The sequence below is a fragment of the Trachurus trachurus genome, assembly GCF_905171665.1.
Source record: "Trachurus trachurus genome assembly, chromosome: 22".
Taxonomy (NCBI): Eukaryota; Metazoa; Chordata; class Actinopteri; order Carangiformes; family Carangidae; genus Trachurus; species Trachurus trachurus.
Genome location: NC_139907.1, coordinates 13,387,396 through 13,414,901, shown reverse-complemented (window position 1 = coordinate 13,414,901; position 27,506 = coordinate 13,387,396). Strand labels below are relative to the sequence as shown.

Genomic DNA, 27,506 nt, shown 5'->3' with positions numbered 1-27,506 from the left:
TTTTCATCATTCAGCTCCTTACCTTTTTTCCAGAGGTGCTCGGATGTTTTTTCTTTGTTAGGCCGCGGGTTGTTTTTCTTCTTCACATCCACAGCAGTCCCCCTGTTGTTCCAGTCGGTTTTAGGTGGTGTTTTGCATGCATTTCGAAGGCTTGCCCTGTTTTTAACGCCAATAAGCCAGTTTGAGTAGTGCATCATTGATGCACTATTTAATGCTACAGAGCCTACCATGAGCTTAATGAGGTATACACGCAGACCCCGCAAGAGCACAGCGCCTAGTTCACTGCGTTCATATTATAGCATTACGTTACCAGGTACCAGTGCATCCCAATACACAATCAATGCATTCTATTCACACAGCCAATGTGTGTGTGTATATAAAGGCGTGGACCTGGGCGTTTTTGCTCCACGTAGGCTTCCGTAGAGCCGTGTGTTTACTGCGCATGTGCTGCGATTCCCTGCATGTTTCTCTGCTGATGTTGCACAAGAAATGTGAATGTTTTCATTCAGTGTTTACCTTGTTTTTTTTTGCATTTGCAACCAGCCTTTAAGTCACCATGAAGACAAGGTTCACCACTGTGGATATCAGGGCAGTTATTGCCGAGATCAATGCCAAGTACGTGATATGTTTGATCGTCTCCAGCCGGGTTGCTATTTGCTAACTCTAACTTAGCCTGCTCTGACTGTGCTACTGCTAACCAGCGTTAATGTAGATTTGTTTACACATGTTGATCGGCCACTCATTGATTTTGCCTTCTTCTTTTACAGCTACATGGGCATGAGAGTAAACAACGTGTATGACATCGACAATAAGACATATCTCATCCGGCTGCAGAAGTGAGCACTGTTTGAAAAGTTCCCTCAAAAGCTTTCACTGTTTTTATACGTTACCAAGTAGTAATCCTACCATGAAAAAACTGTCTATAGATATAATGCCTTAAATGAATGCATATAAATAGTTATTTAAGTGGTCATGTGTTTTGGATGAAATATCTGCGTCTGCAAAGTTGTCATGTGTACTAGTATGAAGTTAGAAGTACATTATAGAATAAAATGGAAGAGCTTGACTGAAGTACAAGTATCTTAAACTGTATAAGAGTACAGTACTAGAATAAATATACTTGGTAACTTTGCACAGTCAGTCAGTGTGTATAACTGAGTGTCACATTGTTTTCTCAGGCCTGACAGCAAAGCTATTCTCCTCATCGAGTCTGGGACTCGTATTCACTCTACAGACTTCGAATGGCCCAAGAACATGATGCCTTCAGGCTTTGCCATGAAAGTAAGAGCATTTATTTAAATAGCCTGTTGCGGTTGATTAGGACTGGATTACATGGTTATACAGTGCAATCTCCATTTAATATCATTTTTCACTGTACCGACATTCTCTTTGAATGTAATGCAATTCATCTGAATGTTTTTCCCATCAGTGCCGAAAACACCTGAAGTCACGGCGATTGACTCAGGTTAAACAGCTCGGTATCGACAGGATTGTTGACATCCAGTTCGGTTCTGATGAGGCTGCCTACCACCTGATTATTGAACTGTATGACAGGGTGAGTACACAACAGTACACCTGAAATTGTGTCATTTCATTTTGCTGTTTTGCGTAAAAGCTGAGTTGTAGGTCTGTCTGTATCCACTTTCAGGGTAACGTCATACTTGCAGACCATGAGTACACCATCCTGAATCTGCTGCGGTTTCGCACAGATGAGGTAGAAGACGTTAAGATTGCTGTGAGAGAGCGGTATCCTGTGGAGAATGCCAGGCCGCCTGAACCTCTCATCAGTCTAGAGCGGTAAGCACATCTGGAATGTGCCTGTGATTTTGTGGATAAAATCGTCATCAGCTTTATTATTGTTTTATTTTTCTTCTAAATATAGACTTACTGAAATTATCAGCCAAGCTCCAAATGGAGAACAAGTGAAAAGGGTCTTGAATCCTCACCTTCGTAAGTATCCAGGCAACAAATACTCATTTAAAATATATTGAAGTTCTTTTATGTAAAGACGCAACCCTGTTTTGTGTCTTTTCCAATTTCCTCTGCAGCCTATGGAGCCACTCTGATCGAACACAGCTTGATAGAAGCTGGACTCTCGGGCTCTGTCAAAATTGACAGCCAAGTTGATGCTGCCCAAGGTAAAGCACAGCAATTGGAGAGAAGGTTTCTGACATGTTTGTTTAGTACTGGTTTTAGTTTTATTTAATAGTGGCTGTAATCCAAAGTGCTGACAACATTTGGTCTGTTTGCTTTTTTCAGTTGCACCTAAAATCCTTGAGGCCCTTCAAATAGCAGAAACATACATGGAAAAAACAGAGAACTTCAATGGCAAAGTAAGAAATTTTCCATGTGAGGGACAATACTTTAAGGTCCTGTAATGGATTTTCACACTCACAAACCCTGCTTTGTTTAATTTAAGGGTTACATCATTCAGAAGAGTGAGAAGAAACCAAGCTTAACTCCTGGGAAACCTACCGAAGAACTGCTCACGTATGTTTTGTTGTGTTTAGACTACCATTCATACTTTTTAACCTGATGTCCTGTAATATGGTTGGTTATGATGATGTCCATCTGCAGATATGATGAATTCCATCCATTCCTCTTTGCTCAGCATGCAAAGAGTCCCTATGTGGAGTTGGATACTTTTGACAAGGTGAATATTAGCTCTTTTTAGTTATTTGGTTTATTCCTTGATGCCTTGTTTTGTAAAGAATATTAGTACCTTCTCTGCTGCAATGTAAATGAACATTTTGTACAAATGTGATCCTCTTACAAAGGCAGTGGATGAGTTCTTTTCTAAGATGGAAAGCCAGAGGATCGACATGAAGGCCTTGCAGCAGGAAAAACATGCGATGAAGAAGTTGGAAAATGTGAAGAAGGACCATGTGCAGAGGCTGGAGGCCCTGCACCAAGCACAGGTTAGCAACACAGCAGTTTTTATCTCTGTCTGCCATAAATAAATGTTGCACACACTGATTCCTTCTCATCCTCATGTATGCATCCATCAGTCACAAGTTGTGCTGATAAGAATTGAAAGCAAATTGCATAAAGATCAATTTAAGTTTGAATTTAAAAGTGCACACAGTCAGCAACTGGGTCTCATGTCTTGCAGGAAGTGGACAGAGTAAAAGGTGAACTGGTGGAGATGAACCTGCCTGTGGTAGAGAGGGCTCTGCAGGTGGTGCGCAGTGCACTGGCCAATCAGGTGGACTGGACTGAGATCGGCGTTATCGTCAAGGACGCTCAGGCCGCTGGAGACCCCGTGGCCTGTGCCATCAAGGAGCTGAAGCTGCAGACTAACCATATCACCATGCTTTTAAAGTGAGACCATCACAAATACAGAATACCTAGACCTAGCTCTGCTCACTGTTACTGTAACATTTCATCTCTGTGTCGTTTCCCCTCTAGGAATCCATACATCTCAGAAGAAGACCTGGAAGAGGAAGAGAAAGAGGACGTGGTGGAAGCGAAAGGGAAGAAAAATAAAAATAAGGACAAGGGTCAAAACAAGAAGATACAAAGGAACAAGCCCATGTTGGTGGATGTGGATCTTGGCCTGTCGGCTTATGCTAATGCCAAAAAGTAGGTTTACACATAAACCTTCAGAGATGGAATTGAACATTATATAAGGAGAGAGGCACAGGTGTTATCTGTAGAGTTGATGGATTGTGTTGTGCTTTTAGATACTATGACTTCAAACGCAGTGCTGAAAAGAAGGAGCAGAAAACCGTTGAAGCAGCAGATAAGGTGAGAACCCTGTTATTATTATTACACAGTCAAGTTTGATGGTGGGAAAAATCTGTGAGTTGTCTTTGAGATCAAGGCAAGGTTGTTTTTCTAAGAACATAGTTTGAGCACTTTGTAACCACAACACAGCTGTAGGAAGTAAGACTGTAGGGCGGCACTGTGGTGCAGTGATGAGCACCTAAGGTTCAGGGTTCAAATGCTTTCCTGTGTGGCTTTTATACCACGGGTATAAGTTGTATAGCTAATGTATGGATGGATGATTAAGAATAAATGTACAATTAAGTTTTTTTTTTTTTACTAGGCTATGAAATCTGCCGAGAAAAAAACGCAGCAAACACTGAAGGAAGTCCAGACAGTGACCACCATTCAGAAGGCCAGAAAGGTCTACTGGTAAGATCCACTTTACTAACACGTGTTATTCACATATCCAGCTTTGTTTGTACTTGATAACCAGTGTCTCCGCTTTTCTCCTTGTGGCAGGTTTGAGAAGTTCCTGTGGTTCATCAGCTCGGAGAATTATCTGGTCATCGCAGGAAGGGACCAGCAGCAGAACGAGATGATTGTCAAACGATACCTTCGGGCTGGTAACACAACTAACTTACACATAATGTTCCCTCCCTCTTAGTTTAAAAAGTAATCATCTTCAAAACGGAGCTCATCATGTCTACATTTTTGCTTTGTCAGGTGACATCTATGTTCACGCCGACCTCCATGGAGCAACTAGCTGTGTCATCAAAAACCCCTCAGGTATCTGCAAGTGTCCCACCTCCTCTCTCTCCACAGTTTGACCCAATTTGCTCTGATGATAGTTTATGTTAGTTTAGGTACTTTTAGATCATTAGTTAATTGTTTGTGTCCCTCTCCACCTATCAGGGGACCCCATCCCTCCTCGTACCTTAACAGAGGCCGGCACTATGTCTGTGTGCTACAGTGCTGCTTGGGATGCCAAGATCATCACCAGTGCTTGGTGGGTCCATCATCATCAGGTGAGTTAGGAATATTACAATGTCAGATTGACCTGGTTTATCTTTCTGATTCTGACCAAATTGCCGAATCCTGGTGGTTCAATTTCTCAACAAACAAACAGCCAAAGACTTGAACTGTGATTTTTAATTTGTTGTATTTGTTCAGGTGTCCAAGACGGCTCCCACAGGAGAATACCTGACCACTGGAAGTTTCATGATCAGAGGTATCGAACACAACTAAACTACACACACACAACTAAAAGTATATGAGTTTTATTAGGCACCAGGACAAAATAAAAGAAGTGCAACAGAGGACTGAACTTTTGTTGTATTTCTCTCCAGGAAAGAAAAATTTTCTGCCACCTTCGTACTTGATTATGGGCTTTGGATTCCTCTTCAAGGTAAATTACACCATTAAGATGTGAATTATATTTTAACTACTTGTCATCGCCTTACAACAAAGTGTCGTTCTTGCCTGTGTGCAGGTGGATGAACAGAGCGTGTTTCGGCACAAAGGGGAGCGAAAAGTGAAGACCGTAGAGGAAGACATGGAAGATGTCACATCCAAAACTGCTGAGCTGTTAGAGGAAGGAGAGGAGCTGATAGGTAGGAGGAGGACACATTGACTTCAGTTTCTATGTTTGGAGATGCAATATCCAAGCAAGCGCAGTGACAAACTCTGTTGCCTCTGCAGGTGATGACAGCAGTAACGAAGATCAGGGAGAGGAGAGAGGAGAGGGTGATGGACAGAACAAGGAGCTGACACAGGAAATAAAAAAGGAGAACAAACAGGAGGGGGTTGACGGTGCAGAGCAGAGCAACATGGAGGCTGAGGGAGAGGAAGAGGAGGAGAACGGAGAGAGTGAAGAATTCAGCTTTCCAGATACGACCATCTCCCTCAGTCACTTACAGCCCAGCAGGTAACGTCACCACCGCTACACACTTTTACCAACTGTCTACCCAATTAATAAATATAACTGCACAAGATAATGACACGTTCTTCATTAAATTGTCTCTCCCTATTTCTAGAAGTGTTCAGAAACCTGGCTTCAAAAAGGAAACAACCCCTCAGGTAATTACTTACTGCCGTTTGCTAGGTACATTTAAGTCATTCAGTCAAAGTCTAATGATACATTTACAGCTCTGCATAAAGTCAGTTCATTCATGTCTCTCCAGGCTGAGGCTGACTCACAGGTGAAACACATGACTGCCAAACAGAGAAGGTGAGTGAATGAAAGATTTGCATTTTTAACACAAACATGCTTAAATAATAGACCTGACCTGAGGTAAACATCTAACTATAAAAGGCAAAGGCTTTACATGGCATCATAACAACATCCTCTGTAGACTTTAAATAGTAAGAGCAAAAAAATGATTTCAAACACAGTGATAGAGTGAATTTAATCGACATAGTTCTTTCATAATATTCTTTTTTTTATTAAGTTTTTCAGATTAAGAAATAATAATGAGCTTTAGGCAGCAGGTGGTGTTGACATATTTGGATGGTTTATTGATTTTAAAAAAGGGTGGTAAATGTATTGTTCTTTAAGCTCTGTATTATCAGGCATTGATGTAATTACCAGGTGTTTTTGTCCTCGCCCTTAGAGAGGAGAAGAAGAGAAAGCAGAAACAGGAAGGTTTTGACACTGAGGAGAAGCCCGAGGAGAAGCCCGAGGAGAAGCCCGAGGAGAAGCCAGAGGTTTCATCAAGTGGATCGGCAGCTGATCAGGGGTCCAAAAGTGGAGGAGGCCCCTCCCAGCAGCCGCTGAAGAGAGGCCAAAGGGTAAGAATGAAGTCCAAAGATAAAACGACAAAGACAAACTGCCGGAGTTTATCTGGAAGGAGAGATAAAACCCCAGAACTGACATACTAAATTTACAAGACATTAGGTGGCAAATGAGACAAGTGTATTAGTTGAAAGCATCAGTAGGATATATGTTGAAGAAATGCTGTATTTTTGAACAGTATTGATTGTCTGTTTTTTTTTTGTTATTTTTAAATATAAGGAATTTGCTGCTGTGTTTGTGCATGAACAGTAACATTGCAAAAGGAAAGAGATGAAAAAGGATCAGAATAAACAACGAAGTAATGACAATACTTAAAGAGGAACTATGCAAGTCTGGTCCCTTTCGCTGTTTTGCTAACCCTACGCCTGGCCATGTGCATTTGTTTACAATGAAGCCAGCGAAAAATCAATACATGAAGCAGTTGATAACTTATATAACACATAAAACGTGTCTATCTGTGTAGTCTTAGCTGTCATAAACAAAAGATTACGGGTTACGTAACGTTACATTTTAAGATGATACAGTACTAATGACTAATGACTCTGGCCTGTTGATGTGTTTCTCCCTCAGAACAAACTGAAGAAGATCAAAGAGAAGTACAAAGACCAGGATGAAGAGGACAGGGAGCTGATGATGCAGCTGCTCGGTGTAAGGATGAATAAAAACCACCATGCAACACATGGTAACTGTTACTGTTGCTCTGTACAGTGTCATGGGTCATGACACCACCTGCTAGATGTTGTGTTGTTGCAGTTCGACAGGACACAATCTTTGACATTCGCACCACAGATAAGATCATGACTGTGTTTTCCTCTTCAGTCAGCCGGTCCCACTAAGGAGGAGAAGGAGAAGGAGAAGGGGAAGAAGGGAAAGAAGGGGAAAGGTAAAGACGAACCCGTCAGGAAACCGCCCCCCCAGAAACAACCCCAGAAACCTCGCAACGTGGAGACTGCTGCAAAGAAACCGGAGCGGACAGCGGGAGAGGAGGGGGAGGAGGAGAGGCCGCCTGGAGAGGAGGGAGGTGCTGCTGAACCAGAGGAGAAGGTAGACAACAACAACACTGCACACTGAACTGGATAAGGATCAATACCACTGTTGGAAATGTTCGACTGGTGATGTCAGAAAAACATTTAAACACCCCTCTGTCTCTTCAGTCCAGCTTTGTAAGTAATTAGTATGGCAGCTGGGAGGGATCATTTTCTTTTGAAGTGAAGTGTGTTTATTTTGAATATGCAAGTATGTAACACAAATGTATAAAATAGACAAAGGATGTGCCATAAAAACATGGCAGACAATAATCAAATATGCAAAACAGATAAATAAGTTCCATACTCGAAAAGGAGTGTATGAATGTATTCGCTCCCACCCCTTCTCCATAAATGAATACATGATAGAAATACTACTTCCTTTCAATTAGCCTGTGTAAATGTACATAAATGTGTACGTCTCCATAAGTGCAACAATATCCTATGCCACCTAGTAACTACCAACATTTACTTGATTCCTATTTTTCATATTCATTTTCACCATAAATGGATTCAAATTTATATTGGTGATCTGTTCTGTACATTCAACATTATTTTGAACAACCTTGTATTTTGAATTCTTTTAAACCATCAATGGTATCTTCTCTTTCAGGAGGATGATGTGGACCCGGACAACCCTGGAGCAGAGGTGGGTTCATAAACATTAACCTGAGCACTATTTACCTTGTTATTCAACCCATAATACTCTTAAAAACTTGTTATTAAAAATCTTTTTTTTGTGTGTGTGTCGCCCCAGGAAGCAGAGAATCTGCTCACCTCTTTGAGCGGCCAGCCTCATCCTGAGGATGTGCTGTTGTTTGCTGTGCCAGTGTGTGCACCATACACCGCCCTCTCCAACTACAAGTGTGTGGAATGAATCTTTCTGTGTGTAAGAGACAGACTATGTGAAGAGTGCACAGGCTAATGAGTCATTTGTTATCCACAGACACAAGGTGAAGCTCACACCAGGTTCACAGAAAAAAGGAAAGGGTAAGAACAGTGATCAATTCTGATATATTTCTAAGCCCATTACTTAATGTTTTACAAGTGAAACATATTTTAGAATCAATGGCAATATTATTTTTTCATTTTTTTTGTTCCTACCAGCTGCTCGCACCGCTGTTTTCAGCTTCATGAAAGCCAAAGAGGCCTCAACCAGAGAGAAAGACTTGTTCCGCAGTGTCAAGGTAAAGGAGTCGAGTTCAATCTAAACTCTGTCAAGTGTTTAGTCAGTTTCATGTCATGGACGATGACTCACAACAGTTGGTAAAATAATCTGCATTCTCTCAAGTGATTCAAGACATTTACTGAGGAACATTCAGTTTTCATCTTCTTAAATGTCAAGATTTGCCACTTCTGTTACATATCAGTAACTGTCTTTTAGACTGTTGATCACACAACACAAGTAGTCTGACTTTATCACCATTTTATTGGCTAAATGTATTATTGATTCATCTGTAATCAGTCCTTAGTAACAGCGTCTATTTCTTGGTGTTTGTTGCAGGATTCGGACCTCTCCAGAAACATGCCAGGCAAAGTTAAAGTGTCTGCTCCAAACCTGCTCGCTGCTAAGAAGAAATGAGAGACAGGTGAACATAGACCTGGCGAGATCTGCACTCATTGATTTATTCCACTTGACGCTGCCAACTTCATGTCATTTCAAACACAAGGGTTAAGATCAGAGCCCTTGTTTGAAAAAGAACAATATTATTTTTAAGACTGTATTTGTTGACCAACAATGTTTGAAATGGAAATATGTAAATTAACAAAGATGAATAACAGAACACAACTGATGGTATGTTTATTCTTTGAGTACAAAGTAACACTATGCATTAAACCCTACAATAAAAAAAACACAAAGGGCGCATTGTGCAAACCAGGCAAAAACAAAGTCCTACTGACATGAGGCATTTCAGTGCATTGTGGCTAAACATCCAATATACTTGCAATATTTCAAGTTATTAATAAAATTTCAAATCTACAGGAGCCACTCTTCACAATTTTTGAGAGGCTTTTAAAGCCTGTTTCAAAACACAGAACCCACACATTTCCTTCCAAATATATAAATAACTATATATACAAATAAAAACTAAAAGTTTACTTCCAGAGTCCATGGCCTCGTGTAGCATAAAGCACTAGTTTTAGGTCTGTGAGAACTTCAGCAAACTACCGTATCCAAGATCAAGCCCCCAGATTGTGATTGTGCCAAACATTAGTTAGAGGAATCAGTAAATTAAAAAAATCTGTACTGGTAAAGCAGACTATTTCAGGTTTTCACCACTGATTTTAGTGTTAAGACAGTGGAAACTATTGAAGTTGGTTAGATAAAATGAAGATGCTCAAGTCTTCATGTGTCTTTCCTCCTCATTAGCCTCTAATCACAGAATTTTCTTAAAGGGTTTCTTTCACTGGTCATCCTGAAAAGTTGAAACATTTTTTTTTTCTGTCCATAATGTTTACATTTACAACCACACAGGCTAGTACAAGATTCTCAAATGTTAACAAAGATGAAAGTCCTTTTCTTTATAACACAAACTGCTCCCCCTGAGCATGCTCATTGTAGTTGCAAACAGAAATAAAGTAAGCAACATTTGCCTAGAACAGTGAAAGATAAACATGAAACTCATTCGTTTAACAATACAGACAGAAAACCTCTGTATCATTTTCAAATTTTTAGAGGGAGTCTTAAAAAAATCCTTGAAAAAACATTGAGCAAAGAAAACTGAATGAGGACCAACTTGAAGGTAGCGTGGGACTTCAGCTCTTTGATACATGCTGTACCAACAACTGGCTCAGCTACTCCACTGACGGCTCAGTGGAGTAGCTGAGTAGCTGTTTATACATAATGATAAACAGACGATGATAAACAGCCTCCAGGGTGTGAACGCTAGTGTGCCAGTGAGGAACCATTACCAATAAAGCCACAGCTCTTTGCTATTGCTTTAAGACCGTGTCCTCAAGTGTCCTCACACACTAAACTAATGCTCCATCAGAACTACCTGCTCTAAGAGTTAACAGTCACCTCTTCCACACATACATACTCTCCCTGTAATCCTCTGGACTAGATTGTTGGCCGCCGCCTCATCTACGAGCCCAGTGTGTTGACACGTGACATTCTCTGTTTGAGGCTGTGCAAGACAGGTTTAGGCAAGCAGTCCCAGTAACTTGACAAACGCTCCCTGTGCTGCAGAATGGCTTCCATACAGAACCTGCAGCACGGGAAACATATACATGTGAGCGCAAAACAATGAATTGATCGATCTTTCAGTGTTAAATATGAAACAAGTTCACGCTATCTGGGATTGTTTTCACTCACCTAGCTAGTGATTTGGGTTGAACATTGAAAACCAGTAATTCGTTGCTGTGAGCCTGTCATGTAAAAGGGGGAAAAAAAAGTTTAATACAGTGGCAGAAATATAAAGAAAATATGTCGTATGAAAGTATAAAAGTACAGCTTACAGCTCTGTGATGAGACAACAGGTTGTTGGCACAACCTCCAAACACGAACACCTCCCCATCAGGACCGGAGCACGCCGTGTGCCACAGCCTTAAATGAGACAAGCACGGTGTCAAAACATATCTGCATTCATCGTGTTCCCTTTTTCCACAAACACACAGCCAGATCAGAGCTCATCCCTCATCAGGTCATTTAGCAAAACATTGATCTGTGAGCACACAACCAAATGTTTCCAATCAGGGCAGATAATCACCTGGGGCTCTGTGTGTGGTTGTGTTTGAAAGGCTTCCATTCGTTTCTGCTGACAGAGTACAGCCAAGCATCACCTGAATCACAAACAAACAAACAAAAAAAAAACAGAAGTTATGTCAGGCATCATTTGGAAGCGATTGTGATTATCTCCCCGACTCAAGTGTCAAACTCACTCAGTGTCTCTCTTTCTGTGGTGAACCCTCCAAAGAGGAAGATGAGGTCAGACGACACAGGGGTGAAGGAGTGCCAGGACCGGCCCACAGGACACTGCTGGGGAGCGCTCCTACAGGACGGGGAGAAAAGACGCATGTTCATACAGGAAAAGTGGATTATGGTTCACAGTTGAGGATAACAAGGCCTTGTTGCCCTGCGGACATGCCCTGATTTTAGGATGGCTTTCAACAATCATCCTCTCAGATTATTAGCTAAATTAGTTGGAAGTGAGTTTATTACATGAGGACAAACTCCTCATCGGCATCGTGTGGTTTTGAAGTGGGTCCTTTTATTCTGTGATAAAATCTGCATTGAAATTCAATCTACTAATTATTTGCACAAAATCAGAGTGGAGCTGAGTAGGATTCAGAATAAAACAACAGCATGAAGACTCTCCAGACACAACTCGCAACATATATAAAAAAGAACTTACATTTCATGCCACTCCCATGTGTCCAGATCAATGTAGTACAGGTCGTTTAGTCTGAAGCTCTGTGGACCAATGGAAATTTACTATCATTGGCAAAATCTAATCTATCATAATTCACTCATAACTGTGAGAGCTGAAGTGTGAGGCAATGTCATGCTTGGAAAAGACAGTCTTACCTTGTATCGCCCCCCAAACACATAGCCTCTGTTGCCAACTGTGGCACAGGCATGAGCTGCTCTGGGCGATGGGGTGTTCCCCTGGAATTGGGCCATAAACAGAACAAGTATATTATTACCCCAGGAGTGTTTAAAACCTTAATATGGTGAGCTAATGACCTGACCACTAGAAAAAGTGGAGGAAAGTGGCCTCCACCAGTGTGTGGGGGTGTGGTTGCCATGTGTTTACCCTGGTGACAGGCTGGCTCCATGTATATGTCTCCAGGTCCAGGATATGAATGTGGTTGTTCCAGCCTCGCCCAGGGCTGTCCCACTGTAGCACACAGACACCATTTACATTATTAGTCATGCTACTGCAATGACTGATAAATTAATCAAATGTCTTGCACCGCAAAACAGTTATTACGTAACAGCGTATTAAACAGACCTTCAAAATACGTAATGAAAAACTTCTATTAATTGTAATCTGAAAACCATGTTCGTCTACAAACCATAAGAGAAGATGATTCATCAAATTCAAATGTCCCTTGATGAGATCCCTGTGCAGCGTAGCCATAGCCTCCAAAGAATATAAGTCTGTGAAAAAAGTTCAAGATGAAACGGTTTTTACGGTTAAAAGGTTTTGAATGAAATCTGTCTCCCAAGTCTTGACGACTACATTAATATGTTTTAAATGTGTCAACACTGAAAATCACGGATAACTAAGGAAACGTATTTTATAAAAGTGTATTTTTTGACACCTTGCAACAAGAAGACATTTAACCAGGTTGTCTCGTTTTTTCATGGAGATAAAAACACATCGAAGATATTTTTTGTAAAATCATTCATGTCTTAATGTCTGGATCTTTTCAGAAAATCAAAAAGGGAAAATGCATTCACTCCTCACTTGTTCTTCTGAACCCAGCACCCCAACTTGTCCTTGGCTGATGGAGGGAGTCCTTTAAGATCAGTCATTTCCTCCCACACAAGACTGGGAGCTCTCAGGGGCAGACGATAGATCTATGATAATTCACAGCACACAATAGTTCAACAGATAGTTCTGAATGATGATTAGTAAGAACAGCAGGCGGACATGCCTCAAGGTCTGATGTGCAAACATGAGGCAATAATTTGGAAATACCCAGAAGACATTAGGAAATTTGCAACAAGCAGAACAAACTTACCCTGTTTGTGTTTCCCCTGGCATGATGACCTCCGAACAGGTAGAGGACTCCGTCAACACACACCCCACAGCTGCCTGACATCGAAGTGTGTAGGTTACCCCCGGCTATATGCTTTGTCCTGCAAACATGGAGTGTGTTTTTTAATGTATTTGTCCGCTTAATGTGTAAACGGACTAGATGATAAATTCAGTGCAGATTACAATGGTACCAATTCTCACCATACACTTGACTCCATGTTGTATGTCCAGATTTCCGTTCTTGGTAAATACAAGTCAAAGAATCCGTGATTTTGAGCATTCTGGTACAGATGAGAGATTGAATATAATTAAATAAAAACATTGGGAACTGATAGGGTAACAGGAATAAAGGGGAAATACCTTTTAGGGGAAACACAACACACTTACTTTATATCCACCCCACACGTACATGACATTTCTGTCAACAACTGCTATATGACCACTGCGCTCAGCTGGGGTGTCCAACTCAAAAGATTCAGATGCTTCAGTGTCTAATGGCGGCTCATCCTCCAGCTCCTCCGCCTCCTCTTCCTCCTCGTCCTCATCCATGTCGTCATTCACAATCCAAGCAAAAAGTCTCTCATCTTCCTCTCCTGAGTCATTGTCTTCCTCTCCTGATGGCATATCCCCAGCTTCTTCCTCCTCCATCTCTGCCAGGAACCCCTCAGGGTCAGCCATGCCAGCTTCTCCTGTCTCCTGTCAATGCAAGAAGAGAGAGAGAGACAGAGAGAAATCATCTAGGGTAGTGCTGATAGGATTTTTTTATTAACTGATTAGTTTGACCAATTATTTAAAAATAGGCTAACAAGACTACCCACATTCAAAACACTAGAAATGATGGCATTTTCAGCTACTCATACGCGAACAGGACACCGTAGCTTCTGCATATTATTTTTGTATAAAGTGTACAGTATTTCCTGGATCCACGCCTTTAGCTTTTTTTTTTTGTCAACTTCACTTTGTTAAATGATATTTCTGATAATTCAGGACAACGGACCACACCACACAACGTTAGCCTACCGTATCTTGCAGCACGATTACTGCTGACCTACTTTGCTAGCTTAACTATTTAGGTTACTGAAAGACCATCGGCTATTAGCTTCGCTTTTGCGTTAAAAAGAAGGCGAGCTAAACATGAAAAAAAGGCAGACAAAGCAAAAAATGAGCTGGGAGCGCTTAGCTAGTCGCTCCAAACAGCTGTTCAGTTAGTCAACGTCAATGTGGCCATTAGCGACACAACGGTTGTAAACTTCACAATGCAAATACACTCGTTTCGGAGAAAGAAACGTTGTAAATTTTGACTCGGCACGATGGTGTGTAAGCTTGTCTACACGCAAATTCAGCGTTGATGAAAAGTATATGCGCAGCTGTCGTTCCTTTACCTTGTCAGATGTTTGTTTTCCTGAGGTTTTCAAAAGCAGTACGCCATTTATGTGAGGTCATCACAAGCATTCTGGGGGCACGACCGGAAGTTGTCGACTGCTTAAATGCGCCATCTTCATAGGGTCAAGTAAAAAAAATGTGCTAAACGTCACTTCCGTTATAAGCAGCGTATCATGTATGTTTTTTATTTTACACTCGACAGTGTCCAAGACCGCCCAATGGTCATATTTAATCTTCCCAACAAACCCAGTTAATTCATAAAGAAACCAAAAAAAAAATCAAAATAAAAGTTACCATTACTTGCAAATATTAGATATAGCACCACCACAATGTGCATACACAAGAATATCAGATTGTTCAGTATGAAGATAAAATCTTTATTAATCATGACAGAAAATACATACAACATAAAAAAAACACTACAGTGGGCTGGTTACAAATCCATTTTTAAAGATACAGTATCATACAAAGGCAATGTACAAAACAAATAAAAACAGCTGCGGTTGTGAATCAATTTACGATTCACGTGAATCACGATTTGCTTTAGAGTCCTTGAAGTTTGCTGTAAGAACACAAGAGAACAGTATGATCATTAGTGGTTGTTAAAACTACTGCATTCTGTAATGACTGGCCTTAAAAAAGATGAAGAGCACGTCTAACCTGTCCTCAACAGTCCTGTTGGATGGGTAATACACCTTAAATGTGAAGCCACTCCTTGGGAATGAGCCCTGTCACAATAAATTAACGACAAAATATATTAACGATAAATATGAGAAATGCTTAAGTTGTAAAAATATTTTTGTTTAAGTTATTTGGAAACACAAATTTTCCAAAGATAAAATGAATACACACTTCAGTTAAGCTTATTTTATTTCATACCGGGTTGACACAGAGGCAGTCTGTGTTGGTGATGCTGAAGGGGTCATATTTGTCTGCAAAGACCATGACATCAGGGACCGGGTAGACAGACAAGGAGTAGTCATACGCCCAGAACACAGGACTGACATACAGAGGCAGTGGACTCAGGTGACCCTGAGAGAGGATGGTCTTGACAAACTGGAAAAAGAGAATAAAGAATGAAAAAGTAATTAATTTGTACACACACAATAATAATAGTGTATGTGTGCGGAGTAATGAACGGGTTTGTTTTAGAGAAGCTGAAACCCACATGGTTGGGAATGTCAAGATTGTTATTGGGCAGCCGCACACAGTTTCTGCACATCTTGTTGACCAGGTCTTCCCTGATGATCACGATCTCCTGGCTGCAGTACTGAATCCTGACAGGAGAAACATGCCATGACAATGAAAGTCAGTTTTACAGTGTCTTCTGTCATGAATTTGGTCACATTTGTCTCAAAGCCTTAAAAATCAACCTATAGTAAAATCATTCAAATTCAAATATAATAGAAGCCAGATAATGTTTCACCTGCACGGGTTTGTTGTGAACACAGAAAACGGCACCTTCTCTCTGAACTCCTCTGTGATGTGGTCTGCCAGAGGAGGCCTGTTGGAAACAACATTTGTCCACATCTGTTCAAACTACTGAACACAATTTATGTCAAAAATCACATGCGTCTCTATGTTTACCTTGGCAGGATGGCGCCTGGACCAGGGTCTTCGGGGCCAGGGACAAATACAAAGCGACTACTGCAGATTCAGGATGAACAAATGTAAGTCAATGGTAATGAAACATGAAGTTTGGAATAAACCAAGGTAACAACTTCCACAGATCCTACCTGCTGTGGATGGTGGGGTATGAACATATGGCATCAGCAAGAGCCCTCAGTGACTCTAAAAAGAGAAATATATATATATCAGATACTGAAATGCGGTTGTTCATCCCCTCACGCTAGATAGAAATAGGTTATGTGTGATGGGGACCCAAAAGTTTCACCTTTGAGTGATCTGATCTGTGCCTTTCCATATGGGGCAGAAGAAAAGTTTCCACAGAAAACGAAACAAGTGGGAGGCATCGTAGCATAGCCTGTAAGAAAAAAACAAAGTGAAGTTAACTGTGACTGGTGTCTCATGTATTGTTGTCCTGTAACAACGTTGATGCAGTACCAGACCTGAAAACATGACGTTGATCTTTTCCATCACTTCAACGCTGTCCAGCCACACATCAGAAACGATAACGAACATGGCGTCCTCATTCTCCTCCTCCAGCTGCTTCAGCTTAGCAGAAGCCTTCACTGAAGTGGTGGATGGACCACCAAAGAAGTTAATGTTGCCGTAGTATGCCCTGGAAATGAAGCAAGGATCATGCTGTGAAGGAGCAGGAACTGGAAAGCTAAGTTCACTTTAAAACATGATAATTAACATAATTGGAGACAGCCTCCATACTAAGTTATAGAGAACTATTTGCTAGTTTGTGCCTGTCTGGTTGACATGGCTGATTTCAAAACTTAAAACATATGTTTGTTTTTTCCTTCATGTTGCTTCACTGGCATTTTCACCAGCAAAATAAGATGACTTTATACACGCACAACAAGCTACAGATTCACCACAAGTCTAATGTGAGGTTGACAACACTGAACACTAGCCACTTCTTCTTGAAATGAGCCTGTCTAAATGTGTTTCTTCAAACCCACTGACCTTGTGGCTGATGACGGCTCTGTTGGTGGAAATCCAAATCCATTGACGTGGAAAACCGAATCCTCATACCAACCTACAGGACAAAGGCAAAACTTGACCTCTAATAACGCAATATTATATTAATCTTGATGAATGCTTGTCTTTTTCTCTCTCATTCTGTTAACTGCAGTTGTATTAGTAGTTATCTTACCCTCCGCCAGTACAAAGCAGGATTCGGTGTACAGGCCATTATGGAACTGGTGATTAGGTTGTTAAGGAATACATCTGTTTTATTTTTTTTAACTAATTGCAAAAGATATATCACTCTTTGATGATGGGCTCTGACAAACAGATTAAAGGATATTGCTTTGGACATGTCCAGTTGTACTGTTCCACTTGGGTCCTCCAGGTAGAATTTACCCTTAAAAATAGTTTAGAAATATTTCAGATAGACATTCAATTTCATAATTTTCAAAAAACTACAAAAAAAGTCAAATTTCTTCCATGTGCACTTGAGACAAATAAACTAAACTGGTCACTAGCTCACCTCTTTCATTTGTGTGATCATCCCGAGTACAATCACCTCTCCCAGTTTAGCTGTGCTACCAAGCAATGCTTCAATTGTCTTCAGCTAAAAAGGACAAATGGCAACAAAACATTATGTGAGTAAGATGCGAAACGGTAAAATGGGTTTCATTTTATATAAATACTCATTGAGATTCAATACCTGAAATTTGTTTTGACCTTCGTCAACAGCAGCTCCGATTGCAGGTGGAGTGAAGAGCTCATGCCGATGCGTACGCTAGGGAAAACACATCTTTATAAATACAACACACAATACTAAAACTTTAAACAGCCAATAAATCTATTTATACTAACCTGTTGTAAGATTGTGTAGCGCTCCCTGAAGACTTCAGCTTTGTCTCTGGCCAACCCACACACACTAGGGACTGGATGTCTGGTCATACTGATGCTGAAAAGAAAAGGCAAAAATAGAATTTAAAAACTTTGCCTCCCACAACATGTAAGTCTATACACTAGATCTGACATCAGCAGCATAAAGAAAAACCTTTATTAAATATTTTAGGTACGTTATGGCACAAAGGAGAAAGAAACAGTCACTTTACTCACGGTACAAATTTCTTCCGCTCCACGCTGTATATGTATCTGGGTACATCGAACGCTCCAATGATGTTGAAAACATTATCTCTGTAAGAAAGTTAAACAGTTCATATAGAAAATATTTCCTGTACAGAACCAAAGTGGTCCTTGAATTATGAATATTTTTTTAAAGATTTGTTTTAAAAAAAAGCCTGGTACATATTTATGCATACAACAATATGTAGAATAGAATAGAATAGAATAGAATAGAATAGAATAGGTTTCCCACAGGGGAAATTTGTTGTGGACTAAATGACAGTTGACATGTACACACACACTCATGACACACCCAGTTAAGGGTTGAAAAAGATTAAAAAGTAAACAAACAAACAAACAAGCATCAGTTATTGCACATCTCCCAGATAAAAAATAAAATAAAAACAAGAGTTATTGCACACCTCCCAGGCCTCAGCGTACACCGTCTACAGAGCTATTCAAAAGTTTGATGGAGGTGGGTACGAAAGAGAATTTAAAACGATTCAGTCTGCATTTAGGAAGTCTATACCTTCTACCGGAAGGCAAGAGCTCGCAATTTTCTAGAAGGATATGGGACGGGTCTGACAAAACCCTCCGTGCCTGCCTGATTGACTACAGACTGCTCATAGATGGACTGGAGGGAGGGTTTGTCAGTCCTCCCCATCACCTTCATAGCAGTCTGGACCAGGCTCTGCAGCTTGGCTTTAGACTGTGCAGAGAGGTTGCCATACCACGCTGTTATGCCATATCTAATAACGCTCTCTATTACTGCCTGATAAAAAAGAAACATAATGTTTTGACTGACCCCGAACACCCTCAGCCTACATAGAAAATACAGCAAGTAACATAACTTGTATCAGGATAAAGTCAAGTAAGAGAGAAAAAAGATAACTCAACCCAAAAATTCATTGTTAAAAGTTGTCACTTACATGGTTTCGTCACAAGACTGAGTGCAGTCCTGTACAGCGGTTTCCACCACAGACAGCTCAATCATACTGGAGGACACTGTTGGAAAACAGACAAACAGAAACACACTCAGTGCTGCGTACAACTACAGAGAGAACAAGTCAATGGACTGGCTGCACTGTACTTACATGGTTGTTTTTCCACCGCATCCAGGACTTTTTCAATAATATCATCCAGTTCAGAGGGACTGACAGACTCCAGCACCTCCACCAGGTATTTGCTGGCTTCACTGGAGCACAAAACAGCATGGGAAATAATTTTACTTTATTTGTCAGACAGGGCTGCAGGAGATACAGCTGAAGCAACATAAAAGTTACTGCTAACTTATCAGTTATTACAACGTACTGTAGTTATTTACCTTAGATGTATATATTTTGATGCTCACTTACTTCACCTAATATTTTGAATGACACTTCAACCAGCTGAGAAAATGAAAATGTTGAAAACACTTGAACTGTTGGTTAAAGTGAAAGCAGCTGAATCCTTCACTTGGGTACAGAACAACATAAAAGCACGAAAACCTGCTGGTGTCGTTCTTGTTTATTCCCCCTTTTCACTAGCATACACATACATTATAGTAGAAGGTATGGACCAGCTGTCCGTGCACCTCACTTGAGGGATCATACACTCGAGCTCACCGCGCGTAGCAGAAGTTTTAACATTTCCACAACGTTTAACAACAACTATAATACATACGGTCGCAGTATAAGCCCCCGCATCCTGAAGCCAGCCGATACTTTCGTCTTTATTTTGCGAGCAACATCCATGTTTGTTTCTGTCTCTCTGTCCAACTCAAGCTTTGGCGCTAAATGCCCACTTCCGCATATATTTCATCACTTCCGCCGAATCCTTTTTTTTTTTTTTTTTTTAGCAGATATTGATTAACTGATAAAAATAACGAACTATTTTAATGACATTTTAAAATGTATTCTAACATAAGATATGTAGTGGCCAAAGTTAATGTTATTAATAATGATAATATAATATTGATTGTCGCTAGAACAGTAAAAGAAAAACAAGCTACAAATCTTTTGGATTTTTTTCAAGGTCGGTATTAAAATATCATGTTATTTTTCCTCACATAGTTGTTATTTGGAACATTTATCTGTCATTGCCGGTGTAGGGCAATGATGATTTTATTTTGAAAAGGGAAGAAGACCGGAAGTGTCATATAATTTAACGACACAGCAACAAGAGCAAAGAAACGACGGTCTGCTGACACTGTTTTTACGTTTCGTGGACGAAATGTTGTGGTTTTCACCATTCACAACATGAGAAAAAATTGTAAGACCGACTGAAAGTGTCCTGTACCCTGTGAGTATGTAAAATGTCTTGTCATGAAAATATTTCTCTGTTTATGTAGTCCGGGTCTCTGTTTACCATATGTGTGTAACCTTATGTTACACTTTGTAACCTTACGTTACATAGCAATATGCAGACTAATTGTGCACAAATAGACTACAATTAGTCTGCATAAGCTATGACACTATTTGAAATAGTGTCATATCAGGAGCAATTAACTGTCATTGATCTTAACCCTATAACAACAGTATGGTTATCTGGTGTTATACGGCTCTGCCCGCAGTCCTCTGTCACTCCCTTTACTCAGGTAGTGTAAATACTGCTGAGTGAGGACGTAGGTGACATTTTTAGACAGATTCTTATTATTTCTGGCTCAAACACTCGCTTGCCCTTTCTATTAATAACAGCCAGTCATGGATTCCGCATTTGAGAGGCACTGCTCGGAGCTGGTGGCCCGAGAGAGGAGCGGACACACGGCTGTGGTGGAGGGGAACCTGCTGTATGTTTGGGGAGGCTACATGGTGAGAAATAAACAAACAAAAAAGTAACATAAAGCGAATTATAAAAGACCCTGTCCGAGTCAGTCAGATCAGAGTAAATGTACATTCATTATTAATTGATAATTAAGATAGATAATAAGAATAATATAATTTGTTCGTTTGATTTACTAATAAATCCACCAGCTAGTGTACCTGTATACTAAATGTTATTTACATGTGAGTGCAGGCACCAGTAATAATGCATCAATAATAATCCAGTAAGAGTATGTACAGGCTACTATATATAGGCCTATTTATTAGCAACACAAGAAAACAACATGTTGAGATTTGACAGGAAACATCGTGTAACAAGTATTTCCTTCAGTTGTCCTGAAACAGTTTTGCAATTTGGTATTTCTACTTCTGCTTTAGTTTAACGTAGGATCAGAATACTTTTACAATACTTGTCATACAGTATACTTACATGTGTGTAATTAAACCTGCCTTAAAGTTAAGATTGCCAAAAATCACATTGCAATGACATATTGCTGCTGCACGTACGGATTTCAATGTAATAGACACACATTTTCTCTACAGTCAGTTGCTGATGATGAAGTTTTCCTTCCCAATGATGAAATCTGGGCATATGACTTGCAAGAAGGTGTATGGTAAGAATATTAAATATTCACCCAACATAGATTCACTCTCTTTTCTCTTTCTAGTGGTTGTCCCACCCACACACACACACACACAAACATACAGTGTAATATTCAGACCATGTTTGGACTGATGCATTGTGTACTCTCCTGAGGTGTTTTACCGTCAAGTGTCATGACTAAAGTGTATCTGACTAGTATATCCACATTTTCTGTCTTTTCTTTTTTTTATGAAGGGAGGTGTTTCACATGTCAGGGGAAGTCCCTCCCCCCATGTCTGGTACATGTGGCTGCTCCCTGAATGGACACATGTACATATTTGGAGGTTGTGATGATAATGGACAGACCAATCAGGTGAGCTTGATAACTGGTGCTGCATATTAAGTATGTTTTTTTTTAATTGAATAAGTGAATACTGCAATGATTAAGTTAAGAGGTAATATGTATTTACCTTCGAACAGATCTACTGTGTCAACCTGACAGATGGTAAATACACATGGAAGAAGATCATGCATGAGACAGGCTGCCCGCCCTCACCTCGAGACAAACTATCCTGCTGGATTTATAAAGGACGGTAAGATCTATCAATTTCAACCAACTGCTCTTTCCTCTAGTTTGATAAAGTGTCAGGCTAAAGTAAAGTGAACTTTTGTGTAAAGTAAAGTGACTTTTTGGGGATGAGTATAAGTTACAGTATTTTTTAAAAATCCTTTGAATATTGTTTCCAATCGTTCTCTGTTATGCATCACTTCCATGTTTTGGTTTATTTTTATTATTCCATATGTGACATGTATATTTGTAAACATAATAGTAATCATCTTTCTTTAATATAACCCAGAATAATCTACTTTGGAGGATACGGCCACAAACTACTGACTGATGTTGACAGCAGGAACAGAAGCTTCATTGTAGATGAAGCTACATGGGTAACTTTTTTTTTATTGGCCTAATTTCTATATTAGATTTTGTACTCGAAAGCATCCGCCCTCGAAGAGAGATGTTTCAGCATCTGGTCTAAATATATCAAGGAAATCAGTTTCTTTGCCTTTGTATTTGGTTTTCAGGTGGAGGATGTCTTCTGGGGATGGAACAACGAGGTTCATATATTTGACCCCGTGCAAGCCAGTTGGAGTGAACCACAAACCCACGTGAGTTAGTTAAAGATATACTGTAAGAGAGAGATTTACATCAGTGATATTTAGGACACAAATGATTGAGCACTGTTGAAAGTCTGCAAAGACAGCTAAATTGTTAAAGTACCCTCAAGATAATATAGTGATGGTTTTGTGTCCAGGGCCGTGCTCCTGCCCCACGGGCAGCACATGCCAGTGCAACACTTGGCTCCAGAGGATACGTCTGTGGAGGCAGAGTTATGGTGAGAAGAAGAACTTCATTAGTTCTTCCCTCATTCGTACTCACAGTCAACTATATACATAAGTATGAGTCAGATCCTGCATTTTGTAATTTGTTTTCCTGTTTCATCAAATGCAGGAATCCAGGACAAGTGACGTTCACTGTCTGGACCTTGAATCATGGACGTGGTCAGAAATGTGCGTATGTGACTGTGACCAAGGGGAATCCCATTTTATAAGAATTGTTGTGCTTTGTTTTGCCTCCATCCTGATTTTAAGGGATAAAACTTTAGACAGTGCAAAGAGAATGCAAAAAACATACTCATTCTCATTAACACTTAAAGCGTTTTTTTTTTGTTTTTTTTTAGCCAGGTTTGACTTTGTAATTATTGTGCAAAATATATTTTCCAGAGTCCCAATGTTGACCAATCCAGTGGGCAGATCGTGGCACACTCTCACAGCAGTATCAGACAACACCTTGTTCCTGTTTGGAGGTCTCAGTGTAGACTGCAAACCAATGAGTAAGAAAATGCACACACTTTCCCCCCCTCACATTTATGTACGCTGCTTATGTCCCTGAACTGTTTATATTAAAAACACTTTCCTCCACCAGGCGATGGGTGGCTGCTTGATGTTGAAACAAAGAAATGGAGAGAAGTCGAACATCCCTATAAGAACAAGCCAAGGTAATAAAGTATCAATATCCCCAATGTAGGGGGGGGGCAATATCTGACAGTACAGTACAGTTTTAAGATGTCCCCCCCCCCCACCCCCCTGCTACAGGCCTTTGCCACCTTGGTCTCAAATGTTAAGAAACATTTGTAATATGAGCAGTATTTTAAATTGTAAGTCTTTTTACATTTTTCCTACTCAAGGTTGTGGCACACAGCATGTCCAGGGAAAGACTCTGATGTCATTGTGTTTGGTGGAAGCTGTGACTACATCCTCCTTGTTGACACTGTAAGTATCACAGGCAGTAATAGAAAATTGCAGCTCTACACAAAGCTAAATTATATGTATGTGTATCACAGTTTATACTCAGTTTTGTAAAATGCATGTTGGTTAAAGTGCTGTATGCTCAGTAAAAAAACAGTCCCCCTGAAAACTGACAGAACTCTCTAAACCGTGCATCCTTCTCTACAGGGCCACTGCAATGATGCACTTGTTTTCCAGATGCAGCCATATCCTCTATTCAGGTAAAACCTGTTCTGTGTTTTATGTTTAACAACAAAAAGAACCTGCAACATATACTCAGACACTGTAAAAGTCATTCTCAGTAGTAGTTTCACCTGTCTGTCTTGATTTTTTTTAGCAAGATCTATTTCATTGTTAGTGATTTTATTTTCAATTTATTGTGTAATCTTTTTCCTAAAATGAAAACGAGACAGTGACAGGCTTTATCTTCTGACAGGATTTGTGAGGATTACATTGCCAAGAATGTGAGGAACAATGAGACGCTCCGAAATCAACTTCCTCTGCTGCCTCCTAAACTGTTGACAACAGTACAGGGAAGGATGTCTTTCTACAGGCCTTCAAAGAAAAAACAGTAATAATGAAAAGAATGTCCTAAATGCCAAGAACAATGCAATATCATAAAGCTGTTTTTATTTAAGTACTCCCCTCAGTGTAAACATCTTACTGACACTGTAGGGCAGCAAGTTTTATTTTTAAAATATATTGTCCAGGATATTTTATGGTGTTCTATTTTATTGTTTTACAGATTTTAATCTTATTTTGTACACTCTGCCTCATGAAACCCTCTGACTAAATGACTCTATAATGGTGATTAAATGACACTGAAATGTGTTTGGCTGATGAAGATTATTGGACTTATTCATTTTAATTTGGAGGTAAACTAAGCAATGAAATATGACACCCCAAAAAATACAGCACAGTCAATTTTATTTACAGTAGAAAAGATTATTTTACAAAATCTGGTTGATATGTTGCTTTTTCTCAAACAGTGACTGGTGGAGCTTAGTTTGTAGACACATAAGAGCACTTGAATCCCACTACTCTTTTCCACCACTGAGTGGCAGCAGCCTGTGTGTTTGGCTGACTCATCAGCAGAAAGGTGGCAGTGTTAAAGTGAGCCTGACTCTCGTTCTCGTTCGCCACACATTCCTTCTTCATCAGGGTAGAGAGGTGGAGCAGCTGTGGTCAGGAAGGAAACCTTGAATAAACAGTCCCAGCTTTTACCTTTGCTGGTCTGGCATTTATGGAAAACTCAAACCCTATGCTGTGCACTTAAACTGGTGGAAAATGTTGTCTCAGCATATACCATATAAGGTCTTAGAAATGTGGTTTTAATGTTTAAATTGTGCAAAATTGTTGTGATTAAGCAATCAGAGAAACGCCCATGTTCTCCTTCATCTATGAACAGACAAGTTAAACTTCAGAAAGTAATAGGTAGTTGTTGCATGCTCTGTGGGAGCCCAGCAGCAACTGAGAGTGTGACAGTGACACCTCAGCACCACGGATAAGGAGGCGTGTGTCTGTTAACAGCTTTGGTCTCTTGAGAGGAGAACCCATGGCATCAGTTCAAGCTGGTGCAATTACACTGCCTCTTGTTGTTAAGTAAGACTTGAGTAGATGGAAAGGTCTGGAGTACAGCTGTTTAAGTTCAACACAAACAATGTTGGATGTATCTAGGAGACCCTGCATAAATACAGTCCAATAGCCTTCCTATGTAGCAAGGAATTTGTCACAAAAAAAACCCTGGTTCCCTTTCTCTTTTTCAAAATTTCTTTTTTTTTTTAACTATCAGATCCCATAAAGACAGCTCCAGAGCTGAGCTGCAGAGTTCTCAGCTGGGGGTCAACTGAACTCTCTCTCAATAGTGTCCATCAGCTCCTCCTCTGACCCATCGTACAGGATGACTGGTGTGGTAAGAGAAGAGCCATGGCAGCTGCCAAAGGTCCTGGGGAGAGGTTAGAAACATGTCAATAAAATGTTGGTTTAAAATAGGGATGTGTGTGGACCTGTATAATTTTGAGTGCAGTGATCAACAACAACAACATTGAATCAGTTAAGTGATCAGTTTATGTTGCATTTAAGATCCATCATAGTGAAATGGCCAGTGAACACACTTTGTAAATATAAGTTCATGCTCACCACCAGCAAAGCAGCAACAACAGATGCTTATTTGTTTCTGTGCTGTTGCAGACATTTGACTAATCTGAGCTGCACTGAGAAAACAATGGGCTGGTATTATGATACTTTCAAGGTGAATTTGATCTGGCCCAGCTCGGCTTTTACTACTCCACTGAGCTCACAGATCCATTATTTATTAGAGTTGTCTACTTACGATTGTTTTTCTGATGTGGGAACAGCTTCCAGCAAAGCCTCTCTTGTCAAAAAGCCCTGTGAGGAGGACTGACAGAGGAGAGAGAGAGAGAGAGACCATCATGTGTTTTCATCTCAGCTTTGGGCATTTCTCCTGGATTGTTGTTATTTTAAAATCACTCTGCTGTTGATCATCAGTTATAAACTTTGTTGGACTGGAACAGAAATATGTCTCATCCATTATAGCTAATGATAAATGCAAATAATAAAATTATAAAGTCCTCACATTCTGCTGACTGGGGCGCAGAGGTGTGCTGTTCTGTAACTGTGTGAAAGCATCATTGCTCCTCTTGTTTACTGATCCACCGCGCGAGCCACGTGGCCCCTCGGCTCTTCCCGACGCACTGGCTCGAGGCGCTGCGGAGCCCGGCTCGTCCTCGGTGTCCTCCCGGCTGAAGTGGCACAGTCCGTAACTTCTGGATTTTATAAAAGTCTTCTTAGGCCCGTTCTTCTTCACCACAGAAAGCTGCTCGTAGTCTTTCAGAGCCCCGTCCAGCTCTCCATCAACATCATCGTCCTCCGCGGAGAAGTCGGAGTCGTGCCCCTCGCTGTTGCAGTCCGGTGGCGCACGGTTGCGCGCGTTGGCCAAAATTGCATGGATTTTGAGAGGCTTGAACGGACGGCTGTCCTGTTTGGGTGAAGTGATACCCGCAGCTGTTTTGGTGGAGTTCACCTCGCTGACACACGCAGGTGCAACTTTCTTCTTGCTCGGACCGCTGCCCATGATGTCAGTGTCTCTGGCTGTTTCCACAATCTAAAAGAAAAGTCCCATCATCTCCAAATTCTCCTTCACGCACAGCAACAAGCTCCCGGAGTTGGATATTAACCCGCACAGACTTGATGCTTGGCAGAGTTTAAAGTTAAGTTTGAGGCTGTTAAACATTTCTTTGGCTGAAAATAACCCCCCCACTCCTCATCCGCAGTCAGGCTACTCACAACTGCTGCCTGTAAACTTTCGAGTAACTCCACATCAGATGAAAAGCAGTGTATCCGTTACATAACACCAGTTTAGCTCTGGACCTCAGGGAGAAAACTCCGCCTTCTTATAGTGGGAAACACGCACCCTTTATGTTTCCAGTG

The 27,506-nt window shown here is 40.5% G+C and overlaps 4 protein-coding genes across 7 annotated transcripts; 2 read left to right on the top strand and 2 right to left on the bottom strand.

Annotated features, from left to right (window-relative positions):
- The first annotated feature begins 443 nt into the window (after positions 1-443).
- nemf (nuclear export mediator factor) lies at positions 444-9,624 on the top strand. 2 transcript variants are annotated; one of them, XM_083998720.1, is made up of 32 exons: positions 444-615; positions 768-836; positions 1,179-1,281; positions 1,430-1,555; positions 1,649-1,797; positions 1,883-1,950; positions 2,049-2,138; positions 2,260-2,333; positions 2,420-2,490; positions 2,578-2,653; positions 2,778-2,918; positions 3,113-3,321; positions 3,409-3,582; positions 3,684-3,747; positions 4,049-4,137; positions 4,228-4,331; positions 4,432-4,494; positions 4,621-4,733; positions 4,879-4,936; positions 5,055-5,113; positions 5,198-5,318; positions 5,407-5,632; positions 5,745-5,784; positions 5,889-5,935; positions 6,318-6,495; positions 7,070-7,147; positions 7,319-7,543; positions 8,138-8,173; positions 8,282-8,388; positions 8,471-8,514; positions 8,632-8,711; positions 9,029-9,624. In XM_083998720.1, exons 1-32 carry the CDS (start codon positions 557-559, stop codon positions 9,104-9,106), a joined length of 3,219 nt encoding a protein of 1,072 aa, XP_083854846.1. In that variant the 5' UTR covers positions 444-556; the 3' UTR covers positions 9,107-9,624. The 2 variants fall into 2 exon arrangements, with proteins under 2 accessions (XP_083854846.1, XP_083854845.1); XM_083998719.1 differs by having other exon boundaries at positions 5,742-5,784.
- Positions 9,309-14,726, bottom strand: klhdc2 (kelch domain containing 2). Its single transcript, XM_083998722.1, has 14 exons — positions 14,615-14,726; positions 13,620-13,928; positions 13,434-13,513; positions 13,216-13,333; positions 12,939-13,051; positions 12,544-12,628; positions 12,282-12,365; positions 12,053-12,133; positions 11,880-11,938; positions 11,407-11,516; positions 11,235-11,307; positions 10,984-11,071; positions 10,841-10,893; positions 9,309-10,733 (listed from the first exon to the last, which is right to left on the bottom strand). Exons 2-14 carry the CDS (start codon positions 13,908-13,910, stop codon positions 10,610-10,612), a joined length of 1,359 nt encoding a protein of 452 aa, XP_083854848.1. The 5' UTR covers positions 13,911-13,928; positions 14,615-14,726; the 3' UTR covers positions 9,309-10,609.
- A 279-nt stretch (positions 14,727-15,005) lies between these two features.
- On the bottom strand, positions 15,006-20,059 carry pole2 (polymerase (DNA directed), epsilon 2; the record flags this gene model as incomplete). The annotated part of the gene is made up of 19 exons (XM_083998721.1): positions 15,006-15,156; positions 15,276-15,343; positions 15,495-15,671; positions 15,784-15,892; positions 16,042-16,119; positions 16,203-16,262; positions 16,352-16,406; positions 16,510-16,599; positions 16,685-16,857; positions 17,211-17,283; positions 17,401-17,446; positions 17,515-17,610; positions 17,737-17,820; positions 17,917-17,991; positions 18,069-18,162; positions 18,321-18,398; positions 19,256-19,331; positions 19,421-19,521; positions 19,989-20,059. 19 exons carry the CDS (start codon positions 20,057-20,059, stop codon positions 15,147-15,149), a joined length of 1,614 nt encoding a protein of 537 aa, XP_083854847.1. The 3' UTR covers positions 15,006-15,146.
- A 406-nt stretch (positions 20,060-20,465) lies between these two features.
- LOC311005712 (kelch domain-containing protein 1) lies at positions 20,466-25,994 on the top strand. 3 transcript variants are annotated; one of them, XM_083998241.1, is made up of 15 exons: positions 20,466-20,606; positions 21,002-21,115; positions 21,671-21,741; positions 21,966-22,083; positions 22,191-22,303; positions 22,568-22,655; positions 22,794-22,877; positions 23,024-23,104; positions 23,221-23,279; positions 23,493-23,602; positions 23,695-23,767; positions 23,957-24,041; positions 24,225-24,277; positions 24,493-24,627; positions 25,849-25,994. In XM_083998241.1, the coding sequence occupies exons 2-15, from the start codon at positions 21,008-21,010 to the stop codon at positions 25,904-25,906; spliced, it is 1,236 nt and encodes a 411-aa protein (XP_083854367.1). In that variant the 5' UTR covers positions 20,466-20,606; positions 21,002-21,007; the 3' UTR covers positions 25,907-25,994. The 3 variants fall into 3 exon arrangements, with proteins under 3 accessions (XP_083854367.1, XP_083854369.1, XP_083854368.1); XM_083998242.1 differs by having other exon boundaries at positions 20,484-20,610; XM_083998243.1 differs by lacking the exon at positions 25,849-25,994 and having other exon boundaries at positions 24,493-24,887.
- The last annotated feature ends 1,512 nt before the right edge of the window (positions 25,995-27,506 follow it).